The sequence below is a fragment of the Enoplosus armatus genome, chromosome 22 (assembly GCF_043641665.1).
Source record: "Enoplosus armatus isolate fEnoArm2 chromosome 22, fEnoArm2.hap1, whole genome shotgun sequence".
Classification (NCBI taxonomy): Eukaryota; Metazoa; Chordata; class Actinopteri; order Centrarchiformes; family Enoplosidae; genus Enoplosus; species Enoplosus armatus.
The window spans coordinates 11,417,987-11,428,119 of record NC_092201.1 but is presented as its reverse complement, the minus strand read 5'-3'; the positions used below and the strand labels follow the sequence as shown (position 1 = coordinate 11,428,119).

Sequence of the window (10,133 nt, the reverse complement as noted above, 5' to 3'; positions counted from 1 at the left end):
TTTAGTAACCCCTTGTTCCCTTTATACCAGCGTTCTCATTCTATACAAAGAGTGCAGACAGGAACCTCTTAAATATTTTAGTCTATAGTCCCCAGTTTCTTTATTTATGTGAAATACAGCAGGATTTTCCATCGTGGGGAACAATTTGAGATTCACCACAGCCATCCGATGTCCATCATGAGTCCTTGAGCAAAACCTTTAGTCTCACTCATCGACACAGATGAAGATGGCATGATCGAGCGTCTCTGAAAAAGCACTCATATGATCATTTCTTTTGCAGTCCGTGAAGTCTTTCCTTGTTTCATTGCTTCTTCTTTTAAGTTTTTGTCTCTTTTTGTGCAATTGTAGTGGCATTATTTCTTGGAAAGAAATTTCATTTTGTTTCCTGGAGCAAAAGAAAAACAAACGAGTGATTTCATGTGAGAATTAGCCTGCAGCAGATTGTTTGTACAGAGCTTGTTCTGGCTAAGACTATCTCGGAAACAACCTTACCCAAGCCTTTAAGAAACCTGTTAACCCTCCGGTGTTCATTCTCGTGGATGGAGTCTAGATACTCCTGCACCCTCACTTCAAACAGTCCTGAGGAGAGAGAAAGAATCATGAATCTCTGCACCGCCTCCCGACAGCTGAATCTTTTTGCTGCAGCTCTTTACCTCTCAGAGCCTGCCTGTGGAGCTCCCTCTCCTGGATGAACCAGCCAAACATCTGGGTCTCCATGAAGACCTCCAGGAAGCGACGCACAGTCTTAGACGGGATCGCTTTGCGAAAACCCTCGCGCTGGAAGGAGCAGGGGACTGGGGAGGAGGAAGAGGAGGAGTAGCCGTCTTCCCGTTCGCTGGTGATGAAGAGCGGATAGTGTCCCACCAGCTCCACAAAGAAGCGAACAAAGGCCTCAGACACAACGGTGCTAAGATGGCCAAAGTCTGAAGAGAATAGGACAAACATTGCAACATACATACAAAAATACAACCACAAGGTGCTGCTGAACTTGCTCAGTTATAAAATTAAATGGCTAGTTTTCGGTTTCAGTCCTTGTTATGTCTCACCACTGGGTGTGTCTCCCCCTCTTTCATTAGCGAGCTCTCTTCTCCTCTCCAGAACATTCTCCAGGGTTGATTGGAGCTTAGAAGGCAGGATGGAGTCCTCATCGTCCAACTGGATGTGACAGAACAGGATAAAAAATTTATTCATAGGTATGTTAAGGATGAAATCATTTGTTCCACATCCATACAGATCATGCAGAGCCATAATAAAAACCACACAAACATGATTCAATGCATGGCCTACCTGTCTGAGAAATCGACTGTTTCCAAGATCCACAACCAGAACCTGTGCACAGAAAGACAAAATTATTGTAAATGTACAAATGAACATTTTTTGCATAATTGCTCAGAATTAGTGCTTCTCTGACCTCCTCCAGGGGCAGCTCAGTGAGCTGGGGCAGGGAACTGGACAGCAGGCCAACGATGAATGGGGTTGGAGTGCAGACGATGTCAAGCATAGCCGAGGGCAGCACGGGGATGTAAGTGTGCTGCCATACAAAGGGGTAAAGCAGCGCCACAACAGCATGGCAGCACTGGGAGAGAGTACTGCAAGGAGAGACACAGGGAAAATGAGTGGAAGGGGTACATGAGGAGTTTCTGAAAGACAGTGATTGGATAGTATTAAATGATAATGAGCACATAAGGGAACGCTTTTAATTGCATGTTTAAAGCTTATATAATAATTATATACGAAAGAGGAGAGGCAGAGAAGAGCAGAGAAAGATGCAGAAAGTGAGTAACTTACTCACTCTCACCACATGAGGGTGCTGTGGCCCAAAATACAGTCTAATCACTGAGTATTCTCTAAAGTAACAACATTTCCCAGAGAGGGAAGCAAAGCTACATACTTTCATTTACGTCACTCAACTTTGCATTCCAGTCCTCTACTACTGTGACTGCTCTTTCTGACTCCCACTGGCTTTCTCCTGCAGAACAAACAAACTGGCCGTAGCACAACAGCAACTCAACAGGCTGGCCTCAAAATATCTCTCTGGCATGTTCCCTGAATCAAACTGGGGCTGCCTTAAGTTGATTTAAAAATGTGGGTCTGGACCACCCGCATTTCTTATAACTTCATAATGAAAACATCCCTGATGGTTGCACCTAATATACATATAATTACATAAACAGTGGAAGAAGGATGTTCAGTGCAGCCTCATAATTTTAGAGCCACATATGAGCTGTCACACAGAGGGGGAGATACATATTTCAGTATGTTGCGTAAGCCTACAGGATAAATGGCTCCACTGAAGGGACCCACCTGAGTTTGTCAGCAGTGAAGATGACCCTTCGCTCCAGCAGCAGGGACCCAAACACCCGGAGGAGCAGCCGCAGACTCAGACAGGAGAAGAGACACTCAAAGTCCACGTGCTCCAGGCGTGAGTCAGAGGGGCGACAGAGCTCCATCACCTGGGAATACGATGGATAAAAGATGAATCTACAAAGTTAAAGAACGCTGTACATGTTGTAGTTTATGGTTTAAATTAAATGGATCACAGTAGAAACCATAGCAGGCTAACTTTCTAATAAAGAAATTCTAATGAGCAATCAAAACAGGTTATTTGCTTTTCTTTGAGCTCACTCTATGGTATTCATTTCAATATTTCTGAAGCCTACAGTTTCAGTTGTAGCCTCCGGTGTCACTCACCTCAGTGCCTGAGCCAGGGAGGAACGTCTTAACGGTGATGGTTCTGCCTGGAGCTGGAAACTGAGCCTCCATGATGGCTCTCATAAAAGGCTGCACAAGGGCGGGAGACAAAGCCCTACGCCTCTCCACCTCATCCAGCACCTACAGTACACACACCTTATAAATTTGCTTATAATTACTTTTATGTCAATAATATTATTGTAGGGGGCCAGTGAGAGTGGTTTACCTTGGAGAACAGGTTGAAACACCCGAGGTGACTAACAATACAGTAGACCTCTGGTAAACGTTTGCCCTTTCCACTGGGCTGAAAAGAAAAGGTGAAATTCAGTTTATTAGATGTGTATTTTTTGGACCAACAACTGAGTTTTGAAAGTACTTTATAAGTAGAAAAATGTTGCTGAATTCTCCAAACCCTCCCTCTTTTCCTATTGGACAATATAATCTCTCCCAAAACTGCAGTTGCAAGGTTTTCACATGACAGGAGACGTATAATTCTTCACTCTTTAAGTATACTTCTGGTCAGATAAAAGTTTGAAAAGTGAAAATATATCCATCAACAGTACTGAAACACACACATACTGTAGAAATACATATGCAAAGGCACACACACACACACACACACACTTTCCCAGTCTCACACACTTCCTCCCAGACTCTGAGATGGACCGTTTTCCCACAGGCACGCCGACTATTTTGGCACGCTTATTTACTCAGCCGTCATCATGGTATTTAGCCACTTCCTGTCCAGTAGCAGCACCCTTATTTATTCTACTCGTTTCTATTTACCAGTAAACGCCGGCAGTATCCAAACCTCCTGCTCCCATCCTCTCCGGTCAAAACAAAGGAGAACATCTCACTATGAGGGATGACCCACAACAAATACACAAATAAACATGTGATTAGCATTATTTTGATTGTTCATGTGAAAAATACACTGCCTAAATGGACTTCCAAGATGTATCCATACATCATCAGTCCATCAGTCATGTGTATTATAGGTTAAACAGCAAGTTTTCTAAGAGTTGAATTGTCAGTGTCTGTTATATTGAGGTACTAAGGGAGAGATCCCCTCTGGGGAGGGTATTTAAAACAGTTTTGAACGTTAAATTAACTTTAGTTTATGTAGAATTTCATAAACAGTGGCATTTTTACACTCTCACCTTGGGAAGTTCTCCACCGGCTCCCAGTCTTTTGCATCGGGGAAGCAGAACTGAGGAATGATCCTCAGCTGATCCTCTGTCTCCCTCATGAACTTGAAGCTCCGTTCCAGCTGCAACATCACAAAAGCAGTGACACAATGGGACTCCATTTTTGCTACGTTCATGCATTTTCATTAATTTAATCTCCAGTATAATTTCATGCATATTATCCATATTATAATGTCGCTGGAGTTTTGACCTCTTCAGACTTTTTCCATTCTCCATGCACCTTGGAAGTAGGTGAAGTTGTGCAAGAAACCCCTACTCTGCTTAAATTAATTCATAATAACAAGGGAAGGTTTGCATGGTCTTATTAATAAATATAAGATTATTAAAGCTCTTCTCTTGAAATGTCTTTTTGCATTCACAGAGTCTTGTCCGGCAAACTTGGGGTCAGCCACATATTTTGAATTGTTTTTAATGTTGACTTTTTTCTGTCTGGGGTAAAAGATGTAGATTTATATTTTGAGGTATTTGGTCCCAAAAAATTAAAGGGGTACTTCAGGGATTTAGTATTTCACTTCCATAAAGTTTGCACACTCTCAAAAAACAGATTAAAAAGAAGAGACTAGTCAAAAATCGATGCAGCAGAGGCTGAGATATCTCGACTTTTTAGTCCCTTGTATGAGTCCAAAAACAAAAGACTAGATCCTACGTTTCCCATTATGCAATTGGATAGCTTCTTTCATTAGTCCTTTCCTGCCTCCTAAATCCCCACTTCTTCCAAATCCCACATGCCCAGTTTGTAATAAAGACTTTGTGTTAAAAATTTAAAGCCTCAAGCCCCAGTTATAACGGATGATGACATCAGGGTTTTTCCCCTCTGGAGCTACAGAAGATGTTATACAACTGTTTCCACAGGCTGAGTAGTCCTCCACATGACAAGTTAACTGAACTTCATGTGTAAAATCGGTGGATTGCCCCTTTAAAACAAAAGTACCCCAAAAAGCAAGCAAAGATTCAAGAACTCCTTGGCTCCTGACCTTCGGGGGGAACTGCTGCGTGACCTCCGGCAGATAGTGGGCACCAGCCTTCGACTTCTGCAGTGACACGACTAGAAAATATTCAAAGAGCTGACGCTGGTGGAGCTCTTGCTCCAGAGAGCTGTTGGTACCGTTGAAGTGGACCTGTGTCTGGCTTGGCCGGCTCAGTATGGACTGGACTGACACGAGACGCTGACGATGAGCTGGACAAGAGGGAAGTACGGTACAGTATGGTTATGAATTGAGATGTCAAAAGATGTATTGTATGTCATTTAAAGACAAAAAGAGGTAATATACCTTTTGCTCTCTCTTCAACTTCACTCTCAGAGTCACTGTTCTCATCTGTTACTGCAAACAAAGGGCATGTCTCTTAAGAAAACTCCACATTTACATTGTAGGCATTAGAAAATACAAAGAATAAGGTTTCATTTCTTCTAGATGACCATCATTTCAACATCATTACCTCTCCCCGAGCTTGTCTCAGCGTAATGATAGATCCTTCGTAGATGTTTCTTCCTGTTCCGAGCCTCAAAGATGCTGTTGATTCTTAGTACAACCTGTTGGGGAAAAAGCTCAGACTCAGTGTAAAGAAATACTACAGCATGATCTTCTATCTTTATTCAAGGATGAGAACAAAACACCAGTTAACAATGTTTTGGTTCCTACAGTGGAACCTGGCAGCCACACTTTAAATTAAAATAAAACGTCAAAAAGTAAAATGGTAAGCATTAGGATTGTAGGATAAACCTTCTACTCTAGTTCAGGGATTCTGGGTAAGAAAATACATATAGAGCTCTAAAATATGCACTCAAACACACACCGTTGGTATCCTGCGGCAGGTGCGGCTGTAGGGATCCCCAGACAGCCAGGAAGTGTGTTCAGGCCCAGTAGGAGTGGATGGAGGGCTGAGCTGGGGTGGAGATGAAACACCCCTGCTGCTGGTGCTCTGGTTGGTTCTCCGCAGGTCCAGCAGCTTAAAGCTCCTGCCTGAATTCTGCCTGAAGAAGCCGGGCCTCGAGGCCTGTAGACAGAGAAATCATTTTCATGATCATTTATGTAAGACGTGTTGTCGCTGTAAAGTGTTATGCTTGGCTTGTACTGCAGGAACCTTGGTAGTATCAGCGCCAGGAGAGGAGGGCAAAGACTGCTGGGAGCATTGACTCTCCAACTCTATGTCCTCATATGGGTTCTCTTTGGATGAGTCTGAAAGGAGACCAAAGATGGCAACATCCAACACATGTACATAAGTATTTTTCCTGTTTTCATACATAGAAAATTACAAAGTCTCAAGGTTCAAACAATGTGGGATTCTGAAGGCTATTCTGATCAGTTTTAGGCTGAAAACTGCCAGTAGTAGGTAGAAGAGACCCCAAACGAATAAGTGTATTTGCCAAAATGTGAAATGTTAATTTCAATCAAAGCAGTGATGGATAACAGAAGTTTCTGACCTAGAACGTCTTCATAGTGATGTTCCTGAGACAGTGAGCGAGAAAAGAGCGGGCTTGTTGACTCTGTTAGGTCTTCAAACTCAAAGGATTTCCTGTCACGGTGAACAGAAAAGTGAAAATTAGTATATATGTGCTTCTAAATGAATTAATGTTTTAAATATGGTCTAATGTTTAACTGTTATTATCTTTATAGGTTTTTGTCATTCATCCAGGTAGTGGGGCATCAGGTCCAACTGTTACTAAAGCCACAAAACTATATATTGTATTTTATGTTGGTTTAGCTCAGATATATGAGCTACACATTCAAATTTTGCTCCCTCTATACCTGTTGGCTCTCTCACTCCTGGGTCTCCCATAGACACCAGAAGGAGGTTTTGAGGAAGTTTTCGTAGAGATGGAGGGCAGTGGGGGGAGGTTCCTCTGCCCTCTTCCCTGCCTGGGTGTTGTAGCTGGATGCTGGAAGGTACGTCGGGGTTTGGGGACTGGGTTGATGGGGAGCGCCCCTGGCTCTGTGTACACATTCTCCTGGTGCTGCTTCCCCTCTCTGGCCCCAGAGGATTTCACTGCACTACTTTGACCCATCGCTTCAGATTCTTTCTTCTTCGCCTCTACCTGTTTGTCCTTGATCGGTGGGCTGAAGTAGTTTCCGAGCTCTGGAGGAGTTTTCCCGTGGCTCTCCCCCATCGCCTCCAGCTTTTTGAAAAGAGTGAATACAGCTCTCTTCTCCTGGCTGCTTTGTTCGGCTGTTCTCCTGTCATTGCTTTTCCTCAACGTCTCCATCTGCTGCACTGCCACCGGAGATGAACAAGGCCTTGAATCCGCAAGCTTTTCTACATTCTCTTTCTCATGATTTTGCTTTTCCTTGTGGACAGCTCTGCTGCAGTCCTCCCCTTTTTGGTTCTCACTGGACTTGCTGCTCTTGAGCGTCCCTCTTTGCTGTTTCCCAGTTTCCACAGGTGAACAAGGCCTTGAATCCCCAAGATTTCCTACATTCTCTTTCCCAAGATTTTCCTTTTCTTTATGGGCTACTCTCCTGCAACTCTCTGCACTCTGCTCATCAGAGGTTTTATTGTTGCTTTTTGTCAGGGATTCTGTCCTTTTTATGCTGGCGCACTGGCCCAAAGAACCTGAGGTAATGGGTGAATGAGTGGGTTCCTTCCCCTCCCACAAAGAAATCTTGTCCTTGATGTTGCCTCCATTGGATCTGGGGAGCTTGTTGCCGACCAAGAGAGTGTTGTCATTGCTGTGAGGGTCAAAGGTCGGCCTCCTGTGAGCCATCATGGGTGATTCTTCCCTCTGGTTTCTCAGGTTTTCTAATGGGGTGAAGGGGAGTTTTGGTGCCCCCTCTCTTCTTTGCCCAACTCCTTTGTTTTTTATCTCACCAAGACAGCCCTTCTTCAGCCTAAACACACAAAGAAAAAACACTTTTACAGAATTTTACAAAGTTACAAATGAACATAAAACGTCTAACTAATAAACGTGACCAAAATAAAACAGAACATTTTAAATGTGAACTTGAGTGTGACCACGTTTTACAGTGGTTGCGCAGTAACTCTGCTAATTTGAGGAAATATTTTAGAAAATAAACAGCCAAATAGGATTACAAAGTGTGATGCTGATCTTTAGTGAATCTATAGTCACAATAATCAGTAAGATACCGCTACAGTACTACACATCTCCCCCCGACCTGAGTCAGTTAGCACCCAAACACCACTTGTTGCCATTGAGAGTGCGTGAAACCTAGTTAGCAAGCTAGCAGAGCAGTTGAAACATTTAGCTAAAAGTAAAGGAATAGCCGCTGAAATCATAACCTTAAAGTAATGGATAAATGTTTGAAATAGTTACCTAATGTACTGGTTACGCAGCTAAAATTGTTATGTTTCCTAGAAATCATTAGCTAGATAAAAGTAATGGATAAACAGTTTAGCGATGAATAAAATACAATCTTTCTAAATTATATTTGTATCACTGATTACCTGAATTAAATTAGATAAACGCTATAATATGCTAACAAAAGGCTACCAGAGTTTCCTGAACTTCCCGGTACGGTCACTGTGAGTGCCAGTTAGGGGACACTCAGTCTTTTTCTGGCGACAGTGGGAAAATACGGCCTGAGAGTAAATGCCAGAGGACAAGCCTATGACCGAGCATCTTCTTCTCATCGGCCTGGCTAAATAAACACATACTTGGACCGGGGCCCATTTCATCAAACTGTTATGTTTTAATAAATAAACGGGAGGAAATGGGAAGGCCTAAGTCGGAAGACCTTTTCTGACTTTTCCTTAATGGATACGATGAGTAAAGAGCAACCCAAACCATGTTACTTATTTCTCAAGCTCAGGAGGAATCTGTGAGGAAAATGTTTATTTTCTTTATGGAAAATATTCACTGATAAACCGTTTCTGATACAAACCTGTTGACAGTGGAGTAGATGCAGTCCGGCCCAGTTGTCATTCTCTTAACGGCTGCCATGATCGCTGTACACCTGGGACATAGAGAGAGAGGAAAGCATCTTTAGCCAATCGATTGATTCCTCTCAGCACGTCTTTGCTGAATGTGGCATTCAGAGTTTGGAAATTAACATTTTTATTGCCATCCTGTCCAGTTTAGTGTCAGGCTTTTTTTTCAATGAGACTGAATTTCGCTGCACTTGAAGATATCTTTTTCACACTATGTCTCAAAATGAGATCAAGATCCTTGTTGAGATTGACATTTTATGCAGTGTGACCATTCATTCACAGCTGGTAATTTACAGTATTCGGGGGCCAGCTGGGAAGACTCGAGGAAAAACATGACAGCCAGGGACTTAGTGCAACTCCCTCGAGCAGTTCATCACACAAACCAACATTTCAGCAGTCATTAGGGAGCTCTTGCATGATTGAATCACTCTTCTCTGCCTTTTCTTTCCTTTAGTGTATTGTTGTATGCTCCTTATTCTGCTGCTTTCTCCTCACAGGAGACCAACCTTTGACCTGCACAGCGACTAAAAAGGCTCTGCTCTCCTCTTCTCGACTCTCATACTTTCACATATCTAAGGCCAATGTTTCAAAGTTCAGTGGCCTCTAAGATAGCGCTTGGTAATTTCCCAGCTCTGAGGCTGCTGTCATCATTTGTTTTAGTTGATATGTGGTCCAAATGACAGTGTGCATGAGCAGAGGGACTGCATACTGCCCTTAAAGATGTAGGCTGCAGCTGATTAGCTGGGAAACAAGGAATTCAGATACATAGTTTGTGTGTGATAAACAGCAAGCCATCCAGCGCTGTTAATCTATTACTTTAATTACAATTAATCAAAAAGCAGACATGGTTGCAGTTTTCATTGTCAAGAGGTTGCTTTTAGGAAATACATATGCCCAGATGACTATTTATTTTTACAGTTATTAAGGTGACTAAGCAGACATTTAGTTCATAATGAAATCGCATTATTCACTAATAGTGAGTATTGAAGCACAGACAAGCCAATGGAAATGGAAAGACAACACAGCCTGTTGAAATCCTGTAAGCGTAACATTTTGGAAATTAAATATAGACAATTAAATCTGTTACTTACCTCCTCCTGTACAGTTTCCATGTGTTCATTAGTGAAACGGGAGCATAATGCAATCGATGCTGCTACAACAGTATCCATTGGTATAACCTCCAGACCACCGTGGTGTGCAACAGGTTTTCTAACTTGATTTAAGCCTTAAAATGAGTCGTCAGATGTTTAATTGCGTGAGAATAGAGACACAAGGGTCTCACCTCAAACTATTGTACACTCCTCTCCCTGTCTCTTCTCCAATCTTCAACTTTCATTCACTCTTTCTCTCCCC

The 10,133-nt window shown here is 42.6% G+C and overlaps 1 protein-coding gene across 1 annotated transcript; it reads right to left on the bottom strand.

Annotated features, from left to right (window-relative positions):
• Window positions 1-353: 353 nt before the first annotated feature.
• Window positions 354-9,900, bottom strand: LOC139304741 (DENN domain-containing protein 2A-like). Its single transcript, XM_070928595.1, has 20 exons — window positions 9,872-9,900; window positions 8,735-8,806; window positions 6,647-7,723; window positions 6,322-6,413; window positions 5,982-6,076; window positions 5,694-5,894; window positions 5,337-5,430; window positions 5,171-5,221; window positions 4,874-5,076; window positions 3,852-3,961; window positions 3,478-3,547; window positions 2,918-2,995; window positions 2,692-2,832; window positions 2,305-2,453; window positions 1,412-1,589; window positions 1,288-1,329; window positions 1,047-1,155; window positions 654-923; window positions 493-579; window positions 354-385 (listed from the first exon to the last, which is right to left on the bottom strand). The coding sequence occupies exons 1-20, from the start codon at window positions 9,898-9,900 to the stop codon at window positions 354-356; spliced, it is 3,180 nt and encodes a 1,059-aa protein (XP_070784696.1).
• Window positions 9,901-10,133: the final 233 nt, after the last annotated feature.

Coding starts and splice junctions, on each gene's coding strand:
- LOC139304741 (XM_070928595.1), bottom strand. CDS start 9,900: ATGAACACATGGAAACTGTACAGGAGGAG. Junction 6,414..6,646: donor AGGAGTGAGAGAGCCAACAG/GTATAGAGGGAG, acceptor TCACCGTGACAG/GAAATCCTTTGAGTTTGAAG. Junction 6,077..6,321: donor TCACTATGAAGACGTTCTAG/GTCAGAAACTTC, acceptor GTCTCCTTTCAG/ACTCATCCAAAGAGAACCCA.